The sequence below is a fragment of the Nymphalis io genome, chromosome 1, assembly GCF_905147045.1.
Source record: "Nymphalis io chromosome 1, ilAglIoxx1.1, whole genome shotgun sequence".
NCBI lineage: Eukaryota > Metazoa > Arthropoda > Insecta > Lepidoptera > Nymphalidae > Nymphalis > Nymphalis io.
Window position 1 is genome coordinate 5849011 of NC_065888.1, and position 22474 is coordinate 5871484.

Consider the following 22474-nt stretch of genomic DNA (forward strand, 5'->3'; position numbering starts at 1 on the left):
AATTTAGAATCATTTCTTTGCTTTGTATTCGACAGATCATCAAGCGATGAAAATCGTATTCGCGTTCCCGTTTCTGCATCGACCCAAAAGTCTTTTAGCGAATCCACACCACTAATTCCTTCTACAATATCACCTCTTATAAACTTCTCATCCCTGGCTAAACCTTTTGAAAAGACAGACAATTCGTATAGGTTAGACGAACCGTCGACAGAAAAATTACCGACTCGTAGACTGACTTCTCGTGTGACTAACGGCAATCGTAAAGATACTGTTAATATAGAACAAGATAGGCAAAATGAAAAGAATAAAAAAATGTTTTCACTATCGACTGGTTTCTCTTTCCGTCGGAATGTTAATAATACAAAAAATCCTTATACATTAACTTTAATTTCAAAACCTTTCGATGGGTATTCAACGTCAAGAACAAAAAATAACCGCGTTAATAACAACAAAAAACAACACATACAAAGATTTCATTATGACACAAGCAATGACGGTAACACTGTAAAACACAAGAAGAAATTATCCACTTATGATGATAGTACGTCATCACGAAGAAAAGATAATAACGAAGAAACAAATAATAACGAAGATGATGTATCCATTTATTTGACACCTCCTGTACAAAAATCTACACCAAAAACTAGAATTCGTACAAGTACTACTACAACTACGGCGGATACAAAATATTACTTAAAAACTGTTTTAAAACGTCCTGTCAGTAACGATGATTCTACGGAAAATTCTCTTAATACAGAAGCTCTTTTAGAAAGAAATTCACACAATGTAAGCGATGATCATCATTTTAATTTAAGTGCTTATCCTGTTGTTGACTCAGATAACTGGAAGCAAATTGATTTTAGTGATAACTATAATGAACCTATCGTATCACCATATAAAACTTTAGATAATCTAAGAAATACTGAAAGTGTTACATCAGTAGACCTTACACAAGATATTGATGCTGTGACTACTTTATCAAGTACAACTAAGGGTTATTTTTCAACTACATCTAGATTAGACACTTTCGAACAATCTAAGCCAAACTTCTCTAGAAAACCCTCCTATTATCAATACCAAGTAGAAGATGAAGTTATGACCGATCAGACAACTGAAGTACTTAATGGTAAGTTCAAAAGTGCCATTAAAAGCTTTATAAGTAATTTTCCAAGTTCTTCAACCCCAAAAAAATTAGATTATATATCTGCACCGCCACAGACTGATGATAAAGTTATTAACATAGAATCTCAAAGGATAAAACATTTTCCTATTGAACAACCTTTCCGTAGCCACTTAAAACAATTAAAAATTATAACAGAACCTAACATCATTCGATACATTTCTCCGACTGGCGAGACTATTTCATTTACTGGACCAAACAAAGACACAAAAAATGATTATTCCTCATCAACAATGCCTACAATATATTCAACAAACCAAGGACCCTTAGTAGATATTGAAACGGAAGCTGGATTAGTAGATACGGTTCCTAGTCCTGACTATGTGTCAGAAAAGGGTATTTATGAATCTAAATTTAGTACTCTTGTAAAAGGTAAGTCAGACATCGAAAAGTCGAGAAAATATCAAAGTATCATTAATACTGAGGAAACGCCTGATGATAATATTAAGATTAAGAATCACAAAAACAATGATTATATTGAAGTAACACCAATAGTTGTAGTGAGCTCTGAAAATGTTAAAGCACAGATTAAAACTGATAATCCACGACTAGTAAATGACTATAATATAAGTGACATTGCTTCAACTACTAGTACTACTAAATCGACTACTACTTTGAAAGCTGTAATAGAAACAAAGCCGACGACTAAAAGCGTATCCTTTCCAACTCGTGCCTCTCGAATCAACCCTGCCATAAAGTTAGCTGCGGCAAATCTTGGAGGTGGGCGCAGGAGTTACCAATCGTCGTCCAATTGTTCATCAGACAACAGTCTGCAAGTGAATCCAAAATGCAACGAAATCAAATATCAGAGGTACTCGCCGGCCAGTAGTCGTAACATTCTAATGTATTTCATATTAATTAATGGACGGTGGAGGCTCCATACTCCTTACTTTCCGCATCGCGTAGTAACTGGCATGTGAATGAACATATCTCTAAACATTGATAATGGCACCCATAGCTAAAATCTTTTGCTTAGCATTCTTTCTATTATATTCTCATTGGGGGACTTCCAGTCGGTTGAGTTTAATTTATGAATTGTTAACTCCTGACGCGACCATTTCCATTTCCTGCACCATGCTGTTTTTATTGTTAAAACTTATCTTATAATAATAATCAATGTGTTTAATGAATTACCTAAGATCATGTTATTGTTTTCAGTAGAAAGTTCCTCAATGTAGTTAGCCCTGTCGTACTGTTTGCACCACATCGCAATTCATCATCTTTATTTAATAATGCACCTGAAGTAGCAAGAGTATTCAAATTTTAAATTTTTGATATACGACTGCATGAAAATATCAGATTTTTTTTCATCTAAATATTAGTTTATTTCATATACAATTTTGATCAAATAAATATTAATTTAATTTTTTTCCTTTTGATTTGCTTATTTCTAAAAACACGCATACTAATTATTTTTTTAATGAGCATTTTACTCCAAATATTTATTTTACAGGCCAAACACCAGTACGCGAGGTCGCGGTTCTGCTCATTATTCAACTTCTGGTGCATCTGATACGGCTCAACAGACACCCAACAGAGGAACACCCCCAACGTTAGAATTACAATTATACATAAAATTGTAGTGCTTAGATAACTAAATTATAATATTTATATTTGCTGCCCTCACGTGTCATTGAGAGTCTTTATAACATTTTAATTTATTTTTATTAATTTGTACAGTCGCAGTCGACCAACGTTGAAACCATCGACTGCTATAGTAGCTAAGGTGTCAGAAGTGGATATTTACACTAATCCTCCAAGTCGACCAGCTCCCGTATATCCGCAACCTACGCCTGATAAAACAGCAGCTAAATGCAGAAAAGATGTCTGCCTCTTGCCTGACTGCTTTTGTGGAGGAAAGGATGTTCCTGGTATGTGCTAAAAAATATTATTGCTTGACTTTGTGAAAGTGGAACAATTTGTAAAATAACAAAAAGTCAAATATTGTAACAAATAATCTATCATAGGAAATTTGCCTGTCAGCGAAGTACCACAAATAGTTCTTATAACTTTCGACGATGCTGTAAATGATTTAAATAAAATATACTACGAAGAGTTCTTTGAAAGGGGGCGTGTCAATCCAAATGGGTGTCCCATAACTGGCACTTTTTACGTTTCCCATGAATGGACAGATTATAGTCAGGTGCAAAATTTGTATGCAGATGGTCATGAATTTGCGTCTCACACTATATCGTAAGTTTATAAGGTATAGATGGACTATTGCTGAAATCTGACGTATCTTCTGGAAGCATCTATAGAGGTTTCACATAGGGTCGACTCCTCAATGCTATAAGACATAATTGTGTTTTACAAAGCACTGAATAGTCGACCCATATTTCTAACTAACGGTTTTATGGCCATCTATTTATACAGTTTTCTATTTAATACTGTATAGTATATACGGATAAAATATTTATGTTAACTATCTGATAATTTATTTGATACTTTTTTTAATAATGGTTTTTCTTTCTTTTCTTCCATCCTTTCTACCTAACACCTATACCTTCTATTGCCTGTCATATTTTCCTCTTCCTGGCACATTTGACACACCCAAATCACACGTACAATCACTACCTACATCCCGCGACAAATAGGCGAATTACCGGTGGATAAGATCCCGCAAATTGTCCTGCTGACGTTTGACGACTCTGTTAATGATTTGAATAAAGGACTCTACGCTGACTTATTTGAAAAAGGTCGCGTAAACCCTAACGGGTGTCCTATTTCTGCTACATTTTACGTATCACACGAATGGACGGATTATAGTCAAGTACAAAATTTGTATTCAGCTGGACACGAGATGGCATCACACACAGTTTCGTAAGTGATTGAAGTATACACGCACAGAGCCTAACTTTGCACCTTATTGTTTTTTGTCGACCCAAGATTATTATTATTTTTTGTTTGAAAACATTATATCAACATTATTTTTTATAATATGTATCTGGTTTTGGTACTAAATCTATTTAAATATCTATTACTTTAACTTATTAAGCTTAATTATATTCTTTAAAAATGCTTTAATATATTGAAATACTGAAAAGTAACACTAAAATTATTTTTTGTCATCTCATTGTTGATTTAAATTTTCAGCCATAGTTTTGGAGAGCAATTTTCTCAAAAGAAATGGAACAGAGAAATTGGTGGTCAAAGAGAAATTTTAGCTGCTTATGGAGGTGTAAAGCTTGAAGATGTTAGAGGCATGAGAGCTCCATTCTTGTCTGTCGGTGGCAACAAAATGTTTAAAATGTTGTATGATTCGAACTTTACTTATGATTCATCACTTCCCGTGTATGAAAATAAACCACCGAGCTGGCCTTATACTTTGGACTATAAACTATTCCACGATTGCATGATACCACCGTGTCCGACTAAATCTTATCCAGGTTTTATATTTTTTCAAATATTATAATAATAATGCGTATTAATGAAATATATGATATCAAGTTTAATGGTAACAATTTAATTGTAATTTGACTTATAAAAATATTTTAGGAGTATGGGAGGTACCCATGGTGATGTGGCAAGATCTTAATGGTGGTCGTTGCTCTATGGGAGATGCCTGTGCTAACCCTCCAGATTCAGACGGCGTGTACAAAATGATTTTAAAGAACTTTGACAGACATTACACAAGTAACAGGTAAATTCAATAGCTACATTTACAAACAAGTTTGTATATTATAATAATGTCCTCCAGACCGATTTCGGCCACGGCGGCAATCAAGAGAGATTAGCCAACTGCGCAGGAGATATTATAGTGCACAAGTGTGTGCGCAAACACAGGTGCACTCTCTATTCCCTAACTTTCATAATCCGATGGAACGGCAATCCGACACGACCGGAAAGAGTTCAGGCGCAGGACCAACGGCTTTACGTGCTTTACGAGGCACGGGAATGTATACACTTCAAATTTCTAGACTCCGGGCTGCTACTGAGAATTTTCTGACAGAAAAACCCAATAACTTTTTATTGACTCGACCTGGGAATTGAAACCAGGACATCCGAGTCTGCGGCCTTTGTATATTATATATAGATATAAAAAGATATACATTTTATATACTTTAGTTTTATGTACATCGAGTAATATAAAGCTTCAAAAATCATATTCTCTGCAGGGCTCCGTTCGGACTATTCTATCATGCAGCTTGGTTTACTCAACCACACCACAAAGAAGGTTTTATCAAATTCTTGGACTTTATAAATCAAATGCCTGATGTATGGATCGTCACCAACTGGCAAGCTTTGCAATGGGTCCGTGATCCAACTCCAATTTCAAGAATGAATAACTTCCAACCCTTCCAGTGTAATTACCAGGTTAGTAAGCAATTTACAAGAAAGTAAAAAAAAAATAGCAGTAAATTATATATTATAATATGATTTTTTTTAATTAGGACCGACCGAAGAAATGTAACAATCCGAAAGTGTGCAACCTTTGGCACAAATCCGGAGTAAGATACATGAGGACGTGCCAACCCTGTCCAGAAATATATCCCTGGACTGGCAAAACTGGAATAAGATCATCACGCATCGACCATGACATCGAAGAATAAATAATCCTATCAATTAAGTAGTTACAAAACAAATAATATCCATCCCGAGAAATGATCCATTAGTATTTGCTTTTTATTTGTAAGCCAACGAGGCAAGGATCACTAGTAAATTATTGTCAATAGAAATTGTTTTGTCACCAACTAGTATGTGCCATTTAGATTAGATGGTCACAAAGCAAAAAGTGTAAATTATACGCGACTTCATAATAATTGAAGGAGTGTTTTGAATATTTTATATTAAATTACATTTTGTTCCGTTTTAGATAAAGTTGTAATGTATTGGAAACTGTGATATTATGTGTTTTCAACCGTTTAGAAAGAAAAATGCGTCCAACATTATTAGTAACTTTATTTAATTACTTTGTCGGTTACGATATTCTGATTTATATAGTTTTCTTGTAATAATTTATGAATAGGTCTTTTCAAATACTTTTATTGGAATGGAATATATAATAGGCATAAGAATTTTATATGAAATCACAAAGTTACTCAAATAGGAATCAGATAAGCTGCGATGCTATCAGTTCCATAATTATTGAAATCATCTTCATTAACATTTTGACACAGATTATAATTTTTAACGTGAGCCATATTAAAATTTAGAAATACTTCTCTTATCTTGCCAGCGTTGTGGTTAACACTGCCTTTTTATACAATTGTAAATATAGTTAGTGCTTTGTGTTAAGTGTTAGGTTAAGACTATGTGAATTGTAAGCGCTTTAGATATAACGGTAATTGACATATAACTTACAACTTTTGTATTACGATTTGGCGATTTTTCGGCTTATAATTTCGGCTAGCGTCCCGTGAACGTCTGTCTACATCGCATTTGTGATGAAGCACATGTTAATGTGATCGCTATTAACATTTAGAAATTGTACCTATAATTGTAATGTTAGACCTTTATTGGAACTGTGAAAAATCAATTAGTTTGCAAAATATTTGATAGTTTTTTTTAGTTTCATTTATTTTACATATAATTTTTATTGCAGATACAATGCACATTAGGTGCTGCTAAACCAATAGTAGCGCTTGCAAAATATATTTAAAAATTTAAATATTTATAAGTACTATTATTGTAAATATAGATATAATATTTAAAATTGGTAGTTCCATTCTTACGCGAATCTTATGTGTTTGATAAATATTTTGAATTATTTTTATCGGCTTTTTGATGCATGTCGTTTGTGATATTTGATACTGGGACCCGTTTCTCCTACCAGATGTACTTTATGTATTCTTTGAAGTAATTTTATTACTTCGACATGTAATTAACGCAAGCTGTGCAGCTTAATAAAATGATATGATTAGTTTGGTGTTTTTTTGTTACGCAATTGTTTTGAAAATAAAAATATGTGGAACTCAAAAAATACAGTAATTACCAGATTTCGAACTAGAAAACTTATTTTAAGAGCACGCCTAAAACCAGCAATATTTTTGAAAAATAAAAAGAAGACCTACGCTTCCCTTATATGTCCTTCTTGGCGCGCAATCTGATTACTCTATTAACAACAACCGGCAATTTTATTTAATAATTTTTTTAATGTTCTATATAATTTAAAAATTATTGAATTTCAACAACACGTACGAAGTGACTTATTTAAAAAACAAATATATGTTTGAAGTATGGTATAGGAGGATATAGGATAGGAGATGTGGTTTTCATAAGAAAATGTAGTAAGCTGCACCTCATTATAAAATAAAAAAGGGATATTTCAATATTTCAGTCAATAAAATCATAATTAAATGAAAAGTGATATTAAGGCTTATACACACCCAAGTACCAAATAGTGTTTTTTTTTTTTAAAAAACTCATTAAAATACAATTATAGATAAAACATAACACAAATAATTTATCACAACATTAACAACTAAGAATTTACTAAGAACGTAACTTGTGTTCTATAGAATGACGGCATAGAGTCATACATAACGTAATATCCCTGACCATGAAAACAGAATTGCTCATAAAAAATAAAAATTCAATCATAACACCTGCCTAAATGTCAATTCGTTTTATTTCAAGTCTAGCCAAGGTCCGTGAAAAACCTATAAAAAGAAGACTTGACAAATCATATCCACATTTTACGATATAAGCTTCAAGTATAAACAAGGAACATCGTAAAATATGAAATTTATATCCTCTATGTTTTATATATTATACTCATGCCAAGAAATTTGTAGTAAACATAGTAATGATTTTACATCAATTTTTTTGTTACAAAATTATCAGAAACATTTGTTGTATAAGAATCGCTATAATTTTTTAGAACTAGAAAAGAACAAACTTAAGTCTGATAGTCTCGAACAAAATATAATTCGAATGAAGACTAAAAATCCAGTAAACGTTAAACGAAGTGCGGATCCAGTTTTCCATGGACATCCGAAAACAAGAGAAGAAATTTGGCATGAAAATTTTTTGCAAAAACGTACAACTTTCGACCAAACATCGTCACTAATTAATTTAATTTATAATATAACATTGACATATTTCAATGATTGTACACCAGTGATTCTATATGATGATCAAATAAAGGCCAGCGGGAACTATTTATTTCAAAACCTTTTCAAAAATTTTCCTGTCTCATTTATGCATGGTTACATAAATGAAAAAGATTACTTGAAAGAGCCAAAGTTGCTGCAACCCAGAAGAAACTGCCATCATTTTATAGTTTTCCTGACTGATGTTATGAGAAGTGCTAATGTTTTCGGTAAGCAATCGGAAAGCAAAGTTATTGTGGTCGCGAGGTCTTCACAATGGGCTGTTCAAGAGTTCCTTGCAGGACCTATGTCAAAATTTTTAGTAAATCTACTTATAATTGGGCAAAGTTTTAAAGATAACGAAAATACGGTAGGCATTAAAAAAAACTAAACGTCAGAAATGTATAATAAGTATAAAATTAATTAAATAATTAATAAATTAACAGGAAGCTGCGTACATATTATACACTCATATTCTATATACAGACGGATTGGGTGCTAGCAAACCATTAATATTGTGTTCTTGGAGTCACGGTAAATTTTCACGAAAAGTTAATTTATTCCCATCGAAAATGACGAATGGCTACGCTGGTCACAGATTTTTAGTTGCTGCTGCAAATCAACCTCCCTTTGTATTTAGGAGGTATTAACTTATTATAATTTTTTATTTTATTTAGCCAATATATATTTAAAAATTTATTAATATTTCTAGAATTGAAACTGATTCAGATGGTGGAAATCCAAGAGTCGTTTGGAATGGTATTGAAATAAAAATTCTTATCATGCTAGCAGAAAGGAACAATTTCTCTATCGAAGTAGTTGAACCTCGGGACCTTCATTTAGGGTAATATTATAATTACATAACACATTACAACTATAACGATTATAAAATAAATAAAATATGAATATATCGTTAAACTATTTTTAAGTTCTGGTGACGCCGTAGCTAAAGAGGTAACTTCAGGTCGAGTTGATATCGGCATAGCCGGAATGTACATAACAAAAGAAAGAGCTCGTGATATGGATGTTAGTTTCTCGCATTCTCAAGATTGTGCCGCATTTATAACCTTAACCTCTACTGCTCTTCCTCGGTTAGTATCGAATAGGAATAAATATTTTTATTTAGAAACAATGTGTTAATTTTGTTAACAACGTACCTATATATTTCAGGTACCGAGCAATACTTGGTCCATTTCATTGGCATGTCTGGGTCGCTCTTACGTTTACTTACTTAATTGGTATAATCCCTTTGGCTTTCTCAGACAAACATACGTTACGTCATTTGATTCATAATAAAGGAGAAATTGAAAACATGTTTTGGTATGTCTTTGGGACGTTCACTAATTGTTTTACCTTTGTCGGTGAAAATTCTTGGAGTAAAACAACAAAAATAACTACAAGATTATTAATAGGTATGGTTTTTCATACATACGATGTGATCATACTATTATTTATATAGTTTATTTTGTTTTATAATATTGTAGGATGGTATTGGTTATTTACAATCATTATAACGAGCTGTTACACAGGTTCAATTATAGCATTTGTAACTTTACCAATATTTCCGGAGACAGTAGATACGATATCACAACTTCTGGCGGGATTTTATCGTGTTGGAACTTTAGGTAAGACAATTTTAAATTTATTTCAATTCCAAAAATTATAAATATTTACACTTTGACATAGTTCGGATAAAAAATAATATTTTTATAAATAATAATTTGTTACATAAATAATAGTTAAAACAGTAACAACAGAGTTAAAAGTATATCTGAAGATTATTAAATGTCATATTTTTATTAAATTACGTATCGTCCCAGATCATGGTGGTTGGGAAAGGTGGTTCTATAATTCGTCGGATCCCTTAACTAATAAACTTTTGAAGAAATTGGAATTTGTACCTGATGTGAAAACTGGTATTCAGAACACTACTAAGGCATTTTTCTGGCCGTACGCATTCTTGGGATCACAATCGGAGTTGGAATATATTGCAAAAGCGAATTTTACAAAAGCGGAGTAAGATTCATTCGTTTCATTGATCAAATAAAGTGATGATTCTCCTTACCGATTTCAGTCACGGCGTTCAATCTCAGAAGAGACTAGTTAATTGCGCAGGATTCTAGTGAACAAGTGTGTGCGTAAACACAGTTGAACTCTCTCTATTCCCTCACTTTCATAATCCGATGGGTCGGCAAATCTAACACGATCGGTAAGAGTTCAGGCGCAGGACCAACGACTTGCGTGCATGAGAGTGTACACACTTCCAACTTCCAGATTTCGGGATGCTACTGAGAATTTTTCGACAGAAAAGTCCAATAACCTCTTATCGGCTCGACTTGGTGGTTGAACAGGACTAAGCACTAGACTAATGTCAAATAAAGTAAAGGGTTAAAGGATAATAATTTATAATTTTAGATCGAAACGTTCTCTTCTTCATATATCTAATGAATGTTTCGTACCATTTGGTGTTAGCATGGGTTTTCCAAACAATTCTTTATATGGAGCAAAATTAAGTAAAGATATCAGTAGGATGGTACAAAGTGGTATTATAAACAAATTGATTGATGAAGTTCGATGGGAGATACAGAGGACAAAATCAGGAGGATTATTATCAGTAAATATATTGAATTTTTTGCAAGCTCATTTTAAATTTTTTTTCTAAATTGTACTGGCCAAATTATCTTATATTAATTTTTAGGTAATACATAGCCCAATAAAGATAAACTCAATTGAAGAAAAAGGCTTAACATTGGAAGATACGCAAGGTATGTTTCTCTTACTAGGCGCTGGTCTTCTTATAGCGGCCACTGCTCTTTTATCTGAATGGATGGGAGGATTTACAAAAAGATGCCGTAATATAGGCAAAAAAATTACGTCAACGAAGAACTCCAAGAACCTTCCTAAAACGCCTAGAACTTCTGCGAAGAGGGTAGTACTGAAAAACGATGGTGCCGAAAGTAAATTAGGTTTAAATGAAAGACCTTTAAGTTATGATTCCGATAATACTTGTGATGGTCAAATTATAACTATAACCCAGGAAAGTATAATAATACACAACGATTGTAAAGAAGGTTGGGATTCTAACCGATCCAGTTTGATTGATTTAGATTATGAAATACAAGAAGTTTTTGAAAAGGATAAACTTACAGGAACAAGGTCAGATGAAATAAATAGAAACAATACCGCATCAAAAGGAGCATTTGGAGATATTGTTGATACCAAATCTTAACATTTAAATGTTTACGTGAAAAATATATTTGCACTATTGTTGTAGTTTTGCACGAATTATATTACTGGGAAGTATAATAAAAATAATAAAACCATGTTGACATCCAACTCTTTATTATCCTTCGAACAGTCATCAAAATAATTTATAACAATTTTCTAACACTGTCCATTAAAATTAATATTCCATTCATCCATTGAGATGTTATTATCGTTACTCATTCACACATAGGGCAGATTGCGCTGCCGCGCAGAAACACAGGCGCTGTAAGACCTAAATTAATGCAATATTTGGCCCGGCCTCTTCTTAAAAATAATTATACATTATGACTTAAATTTCCACGAGGCACCTTAGAAAATCTTAGGTATCCTCATTATTATCAGTAAAAATATCGATAAAATACAACAGATTTTGCATTACCTTCTTGTAAATTCAAACAAAAATATACCTAATACCTACCTAAGCGATTTGTTACATTATGTATTGCACAACTGTTGTTACAAGAGAAATAAGTGTGAAATCGACTTGAGTATTCAATAAGGATATGTATTCATATACCAATAATCTATCTGGGTTGTCCACGACTGCTGTGAGGCAATAGCAAAAAGGGGAAGTTAACGAGGACTATTATGTACTACGTCGAAATCTAATCTGATTTCGGATACTATATGCTTATGACTACAACATTTAAATGCAATAATGTAAAACTGAAGTGACTCTTTGCTATTGTGACACAGCTAGATAAATACAGGTAAAAACATACACAAAGTAGATACGTCTACAAAACAAAACAATGCAAACACTTTTTACAATAACACACAACACGGTTGTGCGCGAAATGAATATTATATTTAAATATTAATTATAAAGTGATATCATTCCCGATAGCAAAGCTCACAACCTCGGAAATAATGCTCCCAATACCAGCTTACTGATGATATATTTTTATACAAGAAAGTCGATAAGTTACGTAAAGTGCAATCGACATAGTTATCTCTTATCAGACATTATTATAATAAGTGAACGACTCACATAAACAGACAAACAAAGTATTGTCCCTAAGTCTACTACACGAAAAATATTTAAAACATTTTTACTGAATTTTATACATAAGTGTTGTTTTACAACATGATCAGTGCAAACAATTGTGATAGGTATGTAGGTAACAACGTTTATTGTATCTAATTCACTAAGCAATCTATGGGGGAATGGAGTTGCAAGTCTTTGAATGATTTCTCATTTCAACATTTGATTTTCTCATATCTTGTTCGCTATTTGATTCAACTTTGTTCAAATAGTAAAGAATATTGATCGATTTGAGAAATCAATAAAGAAGTCGCGACCTTAGTAAGATTAACAGAATATGATTCAATTCTTGAAGTACGTGTTAATGGCCAAATGTTAACGGTTGAGCAAATTTCAACAAATAAAGCACTCGAACTTTTCATTGAAAGGAACAATTAGGAACGAACGATCGAAAACGATCACATATGGATATAACGAAATTTTAGAATTTGAAACACGATATTTGTAACAGTGCAGTGTATTGATATCACATTAACAATTTTAGACTAAGCATTATATTACGGTGTACTCTTATACTCCCTCAAACAAGGGCCAACATTTATTATGCTCCGGTAATAAAATATTTATTCGTATTACATCTAGTTGTGTATAATATTTTACAATGCGAAAATACAATTATTATTCGTTCAGACTTTTGAACTTCAAAATGAGTACTTCCCTGTACAATTTTTAACAAATATACATTAACATTTTGTTACTGTGATTTGAAGAATTAAGCAATTTCTTCGATTTATTTAATAGTTGCTACATTTTAACAGTAACATTGAAATTGTTAATAATATTTTAACTAACGATCAAATACAGTTGGCGATTATACATTTCCATCTATTATTCTAACACTAAATATTTCTTTACATTTTGTACAATGATAATCAATTAAACATGTCCAAACACATAGTTATGTATGCAAATGAAATTAGTTTTTCAATTGCAATTATTAACATTTATATATATATGTATATATTAATATATATTGTAAATACTTAAAAATATAAGGATGTGAAAAAATCGATGCACAAAACGTATAGTACGATACAAATTTGGTAAAATATGGTACATTTAGGCACTGTGAGTAAGGCAACTACAGTGAGGAGATATGAGGAAGTATCTAACACGAGAATTTAAGAGGGTTAATCATTCGTAATGAGAACTTGTGTTCGATGAACATTCTTCAAATTCAAGTATTAGATTGTGATATAAAAGTAGAATACATTCGAAATATTTGAACAATTAAGTATTACGTGGTCGTTTTGGATATCTAGGTAACAACAATATTATAATGAGGAAATACGTTTTGTTTATTACGTTTATATAACATGATCTAAAAATAGGGTGGCTTGTGACTTAATAGTGCTTTACGAAAATATGTATGATTTAGTGATAAATATATTTCTGTGTTTGAATAAAGCTAACAATCATTAACATGTGTGTGACACAGTGTGTATCGAAGACTATTTAAAATATGATTTTTGAATGTAACACTTCAGATCACATTAACAAAATATTTTTTTACTAACAACAAGCTTCATTTTTCAATAGCAACCAATAATAGCCACTAATATATAACACTAACACGGGTACTTTAGAAGTACGGTTTTACAATGATATTAAAAATTGACTTTGTTTTTGGTCTGAAAATTAGACACTCCCGTACGTTCTAAATAAAGAAATTAATTTGATTTAATTTTTTTTTGTTATATTTCAATTTTAATTCATAAAAAAATTGATAAATTCAAAGTGATTGTTTTTAAATTTTATTAGGAGTTCTAAGTTTGTATAAATAGAATCGTGTTTACTTACATGACTGCTTAGAGTGCGAGTGTTATCATAAGAATTTTAAAGCTTCGTGTGGTACCTTTATATAGTCATCTCTACCTAACTTTACCTACTTACATTACATAACATTCGTTCCTAACGGGACGTGTATACATATTATGTAAATATCATTATGATTCTCATGTATAAATATGTCAATAGATAAAGTACATTTTCCAATACATAACTTATTATCTCCTGTGATGACGCTACGCTTAATTAATTTACAAAGATTCAAAGTTCGGATGTCGCACTAATGATATTTTAAAATGGCACAAAAAAACTTTAAAACACTAACACAAAGTCAACAGTCGGTTTAGTTCTCAACGCACTCGCACAATACTGTGGTCTCTTTTTCGCGCACACTTCTCCCTCTGGCTGCTCGTAATAGTTCACGCACCGAACTTCAGAATTTGTTTCCACTATAACTAATTGACTATAAGCTAAACAGATAATGGCACGGATTGCACATATAATGTCGCTATTTACAAGGGTAATTGAATTCTATCTATATACGTTTAAAGTTTAAAATTGATCAGGGTTGCATCTACAACACATAGTTGTACTTAATTTAAACATTAATCCTTACTCTTTAGTGTACTTGCATGTGCATTACATTAATAATTACGTATCATAGAAGGGTTGTGAATATGAACAATTAATCAACATCAACATCTACGGGAAACGAAGGTTTGAAGACAGCGTAGTACTAATCTGCCCTTTTCCATAGGACTGATCACTCCAATGATTCCAATAACAAATGTATATTTCAATATAACCGCACCATTTTAACATATTTCGAATTTTTCTCTGATTAGTTGTATAATCCATTTGAGGAAAAGAGCATTTTGTGTAGACCAGGACGGTATAGTACCGAAAGCTCGATGGAGGATTTGCAGCCACGTTTGTTGGGCTAGGAGGTGCGTGGCCCTGGGCCTAGCCTGGGCCGTTTAGCAGTGCGGGTGGAGGGGCCTCGGATAAGAACCGAAGGCCTCATAGCCTAGCTATGTGGCCCAACCTTCGATCCGCGGCCGTTTTGTATGAGGCTGCTCGTAGTCTAGTGGGACGGTGTTGGCGTGCCTCATATCTTGCCCGGCTGGCGACCCCATGTTACTTGATGTGACTGATCCTATAAATGAATTGATGTATATAAATAATATATATATATTAGATAAATTTATCACTTGATTATAATATTTATTGTCGCGTTGATAATTGCGTATCCTTCGGTTATTCTTTAAATAATTTTATATATTTTTAAGTTTCTCTGATACTCTTATTAATTCGACTGTTCCATTTTGGACTTAAGTTAAAGGAAGAAGTTTTTAAGTACCATCAATGCCTCCGGACAAATGCGCGGGCTGCGGCGCGGGCGCACGATGCATGTGGTCAGGCGCACGCGGAGGCGACACGGGCTCAGCTTTTATTTTCACGTTGCTAGGCGATGCAGCGGGCGGTGGTGTACCTCCGCCAAGCACTGGCAGGCTGCTTCTGATAAGAAAAAGGAAATTATTAATCTCGTCTTGGAAAAACTAATAATATTAATTTAGCAAAAACAATATTTCAAACAATTTTGCCTATAGAGACAAATAAAGCGTGCTCTAGCCAATATTAATGCAATATACGAACATTTTTTAAATAATTTATAACTTACTACATTAAAAAAAATAAGCAATTTGATTTGAAGAATCTTTGATTTTAAGATCTTTGATGTTTTATTTTTTTGCTATTTAACAATGTTAACAAGAAATAAACAAGACTTAATCGTGCGTAACGAATTACATTACGCTTAATGCAATTCCTGGTTGTAAGCCTCGCTCTAGGCGCCAGGTAGGGGTGCGAAAATAGTAAAAATGATTTTCCAGAGGAACATAAGCAATGTTTGATTTTATAAATTAAACGAGCGTTTCTTATAAGCATATTATAATTTTACGCCAGATTTGTTTTGTTTCGAAATGGACAACATCTAAATAGGCAACCATTAAATTGAAAGTCAATCGACCGTGAAATTACAAGTCAGAGGCTATAAGAATAATATAGAGATAAATTTGAAAGTTACAGATACCAGCTTCGATAGCCGTGATCGTCTAGTGGTTAGGACCCTACGTTGTGGCCGTAGTAACCCAGGTTCGAATCCTGGTCACGGCAGCGTTACGCTGTCTCGGCGAAGCGTATTTTTTTTTTTATATATTACATAATTGACCTATAAATTTTATCTTTTCTATTTAGTTTTAAATTGTTGGATTAGATAATTGTTTCCGATTTAAAGGATTAAAAATATAATGTATAAAGATAATTATTTCTATTGCATTAATACAAGACTAATTGAATTAATTAAAGCAGTATTTTACTAAGCAAAAAATGTATCAAAATTGGGCACAGACATGTACCTGTTGTGTTGTAGGGTCTGCAGCTGATGCGCGCCCCACGTCAGTCCAATGCCCATATCCGAACTCAGGCTGAAGTCCTGTGGTCCGCCAAAGTTGCCAAGTCCTGAGTAGCTCAGTGGTGTCTGGAACAGATGATGCTATAAATTAGACATAAATCTTTGTCGAAAACAGATGTAAATATTTAATTTATTAAAAATATTTCTTGATTATATAGATATTTATAAAGGTTTACCGATATTTTAACTTATGTTTTACCAAACATTAGTATAACAAAAGAAATATTTAAAACAGTTTAGTGTGTAATTAAATAATATATATCTTGTATTTTTCATTAGCTGGTGATAGGTTGGACGCTGATTTTTTAAGATGCAGGGTTATCTTATTTGGTCACGAGATTAAATCGCCTAAAATTCGATTATATCTAAAAATATTTTGTATCTTTTAAAACATTAAACAGTTTTCAACTCACTTCTCCAGTGTAAGATATATCGTCTTGCGGTGGTGGCATGGAGCTGGGTATGACGACGCGCAGGTTGTTGTGACGGGGCGAATGGTGCGGCGGTGGTGCATGTGAGTGTGGCTTGTGCGGATGTCGGTGTGGAGAAGGAGAGGGTCCGGGGGACGGCGAAGGTGTACAGCCCGCGCCAAGTGGCGAGCCGGCTCCTGGGTAACCGTTTGACATCTCTAGCATTCCGCCGCTTGGGTAAACTGAAATAGAGAAAACGATTAGTGTATATGTTATCAATTGCAATATTATATTATAAAATTTTGCACTGGTCAACTCATTTTTAATTTTCAGCTATTCATAAATTTTACCTGAATCGGTTTCTGAAGACGATGGCCGTGGACTGATAGAGGAGTGCATCTGTGGGCTGGCTTGCAAGAGTGACTGTTCATAATTCCCGACTGGCACGCTGACAGGTAAGTTGTAGTTGCTCCCGGTAACGCCGACTCCGACTCTGCTGCCGTTCAATTGGTTTCGCTGCATCATCATTTGGAATTCCTCGTCAATCTTTGAATACTTTGCCTCGGTCCGTGGTGTCAGGTTATATTCCGGTTCTGCTTCAGGGCTGTCAGGCGACATCACTCCGTTCTTATGCTCTTTCTTTGTTAGTGCCTGTAAGTGTCAGCGAAACCAGCTCAGGTGGCTTGACGAGCCCAAATTATAAATCCAATATGTATGACTTCATGCAATTTAAAACTGAGTTACATATTAGAATCACCCTCTGTACACACTGTTAGTTTCAAACACGATTCGATTTTCGATTTAAAAAATAATTGCTTCAGTATGTAGAAGAGGGTAGATATGTGCTATCTATCACAAAACTACAAAGCATTAACTACTAAGTTATACGTGAAAACTTTTTAGCGTACATTTGTGTGTTGTGTCGAATGCAATGTTACAACACTGACTATACCCTTATCGAATCTCGGAGTCAGGTAGGCGCGCTTAATTCAAATAAACACAAAAATATTTATAAAACCCATGCTGCAAGGAAAAAATAACATAAATATTTGGGGTGGCCGGTCATAAACTGTTAGTATGAAACTGGGTGTCTGGTGTTTTGTACTTCATCTTTTTTTTTCTAACAGGAAATAAATATACATGCTGCGCGGTGGTGTTTGTCTATTTATAATACTAAAGGTAAAAGTGAATTTTACAACATTGATTCTATACTGGGAATATCTACTATATCGATTTGTTATCTAACTGGAGTTTTATTAATATTTTTGGGTTTGTTTTAGTAACACATGGTTGTATTAGGTTTGTTTGTGAGTATAAGCGCTGTTAATTGGATAAGTCAAGTTTGCATGGACATTGCATTGCGATCACGGGCACACAGATGACGCCGTACTTAATGTACCTCGATTATGTTGCGGTTGGTCAGGGACTCGTGCGGTTCGTTGTATTCCGTGTATTTCAGTAACACCTGGAAATTTATTATCGGAATATTATTCGGGCTATTGTACAAGAACAAACTCAAAACTCATCACGGAAAAGTCGGTTGTCAATATATATATCAAGGGTGAGTAATGAAGTGAGTTTTTATAGAATAGCATTGCTGGATAAATTCTGAAACTCCATGACTCGTTTTGAAGAAATGTGTAAATTAATTCCTATCGATATGCAATGGTGATTTTGTTTAGCAGCATGTTAACTGTTTAGTAGCGTATAACGGATGTAGCGTGTTTTAAAAAAAAAAAAAAAAAACATTAAAACTTTGTAACCGTCTTTTTGCTTGTATTCCATATTCGCGTAAATCACGTCATCGTACATCCGATTAAATTTAAATTTTGTATAAATGTTGGTGCGAAAGTATGGATTATTGTTATAAAAATAAATAAAGAAGCATTGCAACACGTGTCGTAGTTTTATATGGATTGAATTCATATTGTATGCCGCATTTGTCTATGATAATATTGTAGAAAAAAAATATTATGTTTTTTATTGGATATATGTTGAATTAAAAGGATTCTATTCCTACACTTTTTTACTGGCTAAAAGATAAAAACTCACGCGTAACAATGTTAACATACTTTATGCAGTCTAAGCATTTTCCGTGTAACTATGTAAAAAAAAAGTTAAGGATAAGATCCTATTGACTTCTTTTGGCGGCATAGTTTTTCATTCTTTGAAATCGGAAAAGCGATTCAAGGGGAAAACTAAAAAATATATTTTTGCCTTTTTTTACATTAATTTCTGCCGACGATGCCGCCAGTGATGTGTTAGTGTATGTATGTTTTTAATCGATACACACATAATAAAATATCAATAAGTAACTTGAAGATAGTAAAATCATATTAAAAATAAATAAGATTTTTTTTAAGTAAAAATGTTTGTGTTGTACTTACTTTAAATTGTTTTATAAGCATGATAAATGGTAATTAAAAAAATAATTAAGTGTAAAACTTGTAAAAAAAGACATTATGCAGAACGAAATTAATTTTATCTTTAAACTAATTATTTATCATTAAATTAAACTAATTAAAATGTAACATTAAATATAAAATAAAAAAACAATTAAATTTTATATATGATCATATACATATACCTGGCAGCTATAGTTATATGTATTTATACAGAGAAGGTTTTAATAATATCAACTTCTACATTATTTAACTGGCAATGTTGCAGGGTTTTGCTAGTGAAATATCCCGCCCTGTGACGCTGTTCAGGCCATTTGAGCCAACAGCAAACAATCAATTCGAAAAAATAAGTGAAATATAAAAAATGAAATTCAACAACAGATATTTTAATTTATCTTACCTTATCCATATCCGTGCTCGCATATTGGTAGAGTTTGTTGTTGGAGCTGAAGATAATAAGAGCAATTTCACAATCACAAAGGACGCTCAGCTCGTACGCCTTCTTCATCACTCCGAATTTGCGTTTGTTGAAAGTCACCTGAAAATTAAAATATATTACAGTAACAGTAACAGCCTGTGAATGTCCCACTGCTGGGCTAAGGCCTCCTCCTCTCCCTTTTTGAGGAGAAGGTTTGGAGCTTATTCCACCATGCTGCTCCAATGCGTGTTGGTGGAATACAGATGTGGCAGAATTTCAGTGAAATTAGACAAATGCAGGTTTCCTCACGATGTTTTCCTTCACCGTTACGCACGAGATGAATTATAATCATAAATTAAGCAAATGAAAATTCAGTGGTGCTTGCCCGGGTTTGAACCCACGATCATCGGTTAAGATTCACGCGTTCTTACCACTGGGCCATCTCGGCAAAAATATATGAATTATTTAATTTTCTGAATAGAATATTTATGTCTCAACTATCATTTTAAATCTCTTCAGAATTGTGTGCATAATGTGAGCTGATTACTTTTTTACTTTGATTATAACATATCAAGATATGATTTTAACATTTATTGTCAATCTAAAAATGGAATTACATTAACGAGACTAAATTTTTTGTAGTAAAATCTTTGCATGTAACAATGAATTATGTCGCAATTTAATGTTAATTGGTAAATAATACATTTTATTGAGTTAATAAAATACTTTAAGCTGTATATTTAAAAAAAGTACACCATTGTACAATAAGATAGTCATAATTATTTGTATATTAAGAAATTAAATATTAAGAAATTAAATATTAATTAATTCTGAATAAACATTAATGGTCGTAAAAGCCGTGGGCGTTGACTAGTTAATAATATAATTGTACTTAATTAACATACATAGTATGTAATTTAATTGTTGGAAAACATCCCGAAACGTTGGTTGTGGTACTTAATCTTATCCTTTTTAAAATCTTAAGTATGTAACTACTGAAATAAATAATGTATTATTTAATTTAGTCTAATTTTATCGAACTCGTTACTTATATCAATATAATCTAATGTCATAAAAATCATTATAAATAAACAAGTTATTTATTATTTTAAATTTCAAAATTTTATGTTTGTATAAAAAAATATTACTATGCTATCAAACTTATGCTATTACAACTAAATTTTGTCAAGCAAATAAGTTACGTAATCAGTGTTGTATATATCTGTAATTGGTAAATGTTTAATATATTCATTGTAGATGTCACTTTTTAAATAAATATTATGAAAAAATATTAAACAATTTTAATTATAATATTTATATCACAACTTTCATATCTGGCAACACTACGTATAATAAATCAATATGATTACAATTCATTTTCATTGTACAATCTAAGTTGACAGGACATATTATGAGGACAAAAATTGTGAATGTGTCGGTTTACGTTCATAAACAGCTCGTACTGTATGTGTACAAAGAAATTATTGTATTTAAAACGACGTCGAAAGTTATCGGTCTCAATATATTGGGTCACGGACACTTATGTAAGTAATTATAAACTGGACCTGTAATGTAACCATTTTAAGTTATTTAAAATTTAAATTTGTTATAGTAAATATATTCATTTCTAATTAATATGCATATATGGCTAGTTATATATTTTTAAATGGGTTTTTAGCCATCTAAAAAATCCAGTGATTAGGGATACGTTAATCATAGCCGAAGATTGTTGAATGAAAACCGGACAAGTTTAGGGAAGGAAAATATTGTGATTAATCTTTCATGTGCTAGATGAGATTCTGCCACGTTTGTAAAAGCTCCCAGCATTGGAGAAACGTGGTGGAATCAGCTTCAAAATCATCTTCTCAAAAGGAGATGAGAATTTTGTCCAGCAGTAGGACATTTTTTATTTATAGCATAATTTAGCAAGCGGGCATATGGGCCACCTGATGGTAATGGCCACCGTTGTGTCATATTATGTTCCTTGTGTGTACATTGGCTAACTCACTCTTCGAAACAGAACAATACTAATATTGATATATTAATGTTTATGCGGTAGAATATCTGATGAGTGGCGGTACCTACCACAACAAGTACTTCATAGGCCGTTATTTTTTACTGTTTTAAGAATCTATTATTCTTAATAAAAATGCGCCAAATATTATAAAGTCGAAGTAAGAGTGCGAGTCATACTGGCATTAAATGCAAATTTAAAACAAATATTCTATTTTTTTCGCAATGGAATTTTGTAGCTTACTCCAAATATTGTCATTATTTGTATTTTCATTAAATGTTCTCCTTTTCAGTTTTACTTGTGTTCTATTTTTTTTACGAGGTGATTTTTTTAAATTACGATTTAAACGACCGGTACAATGCCTACAGCCAGAATGTACTTTTAATTTTTTTATTTTCAAATGTTATTTATTTTTAATATTAAAAATAATTTATTTATTAAGTTAA

General features: G+C 32.5%; 3 protein-coding genes and 1 non-coding gene across 14 annotated transcripts in view; 3 read left to right on the forward strand and 1 right to left on the reverse strand.

The window, feature by feature from the left end:
* Positions 1–7040, forward strand: part of LOC126768551 (mucin-5AC) — a 93237-nt gene extending 86197 nt beyond the window's left edge. For 4 of the 5 annotated variants that reach the window (XM_050486732.1, XM_050486765.1, XM_050486750.1 and 1 more), the window contains 8 exons: positions 36–1991; positions 2634–2732; positions 2861–3051; positions 3775–4000; positions 4274–4566; positions 4676–4820; positions 5296–5494; positions 5572–7040. In XM_050486732.1, coding sequence (XP_050342689.1) covers positions 36–1991; positions 2634–2732; positions 2861–3051; positions 3775–4000; positions 4274–4566; positions 4676–4820; positions 5296–5494; positions 5572–5730 — 3268 coding nt within the window. In that variant the 3' untranslated portion in view covers positions 5731–7040. Of the gene's footprint in view, positions 1–35; positions 1992–2633; positions 2733–2860; positions 3052–3147; positions 3374–3774; positions 4001–4273; positions 4567–4675; positions 4821–5295; positions 5495–5571 lie in introns of all 5 variants that reach the window. The other variant, XM_050486741.1, reaches the window with a different exon arrangement.
* Positions 7041–8053: 1013 nt separating this feature from the next.
* On the forward strand, positions 8054–11440 carry LOC126781407 (ionotropic receptor 21a). The gene is made up of 9 exons (XM_050506371.1): positions 8054–8581; positions 8658–8854; positions 8924–9055; positions 9141–9302; positions 9382–9623; positions 9696–9836; positions 10032–10227; positions 10627–10825; positions 10910–11440. The coding sequence occupies exons 1-9, from the start codon at positions 8054–8056 to the stop codon at positions 11438–11440; spliced, it is 2328 nt and encodes a 775-aa protein (XP_050362328.1).
* Positions 11441–11536: 96 nt separating this feature from the next.
* Positions 11537–22474, reverse strand: part of LOC126769157 (myocyte-specific enhancer factor 2) — a 53290-nt gene continuing 42352 nt past the window's right edge. For 2 of the 7 annotated variants that reach the window (XM_050487829.1, XM_050487780.1), the window contains exons 3-9: positions 19997–20134; positions 18594–18659; positions 17545–17845; positions 17198–17436; positions 16723–16865; positions 15672–15829; positions 11537–15467 (exon numbers count right to left, since the gene is read on the reverse strand). In XM_050487829.1, the coding sequence (XP_050343786.1) occupies positions 15343–15467; positions 15672–15829; positions 16723–16865; positions 17198–17436; positions 17545–17845; positions 18594–18659; positions 19997–20134 (1170 nt within the window). In that variant the 3' untranslated portion in view covers positions 11537–15342. The remainder of the gene's footprint in view (positions 15468–15671; positions 15830–16722; positions 16866–17197; positions 17437–17544; positions 17846–18593; positions 18660–19996; positions 20135–22474) is intronic. The other 5 variants (XM_050487789.1, XM_050487798.1, XM_050487816.1 and 2 more) reach the window with 5 other exon arrangements.
* On the forward strand, positions 16415–16486 carry Trnah-gug (transfer RNA histidin (anticodon GUG)). The gene has a single exon. It is a non-coding gene; the product is annotated as a tRNA-His (tRNA).

What these genes read in the sequence shown, in the direction of transcription:
- LOC126781407 (XM_050506371.1), top strand. Translation starts at nt 8,054, where the DNA reads ATGAAGACTAAAAATCCAGTAAACGTTAAACGAAGTGCGGATCCAGTT. An exon ending in CCTCGGGACCTTCATTTAGG is followed by an intron (nt 9,056 to 9,140) that starts GTAATATTATAA and finishes ACTATTTTTAAG; the next exon opens with TTCTGGTGACGCCGTAGCTA. An exon ending in GCGAATTTTACAAAAGCGGA is followed by an intron (nt 10,228 to 10,626) that starts GTAAGATTCATT and finishes TTATAATTTTAG; the next exon opens with ATCGAAACGTTCTCTTCTTC.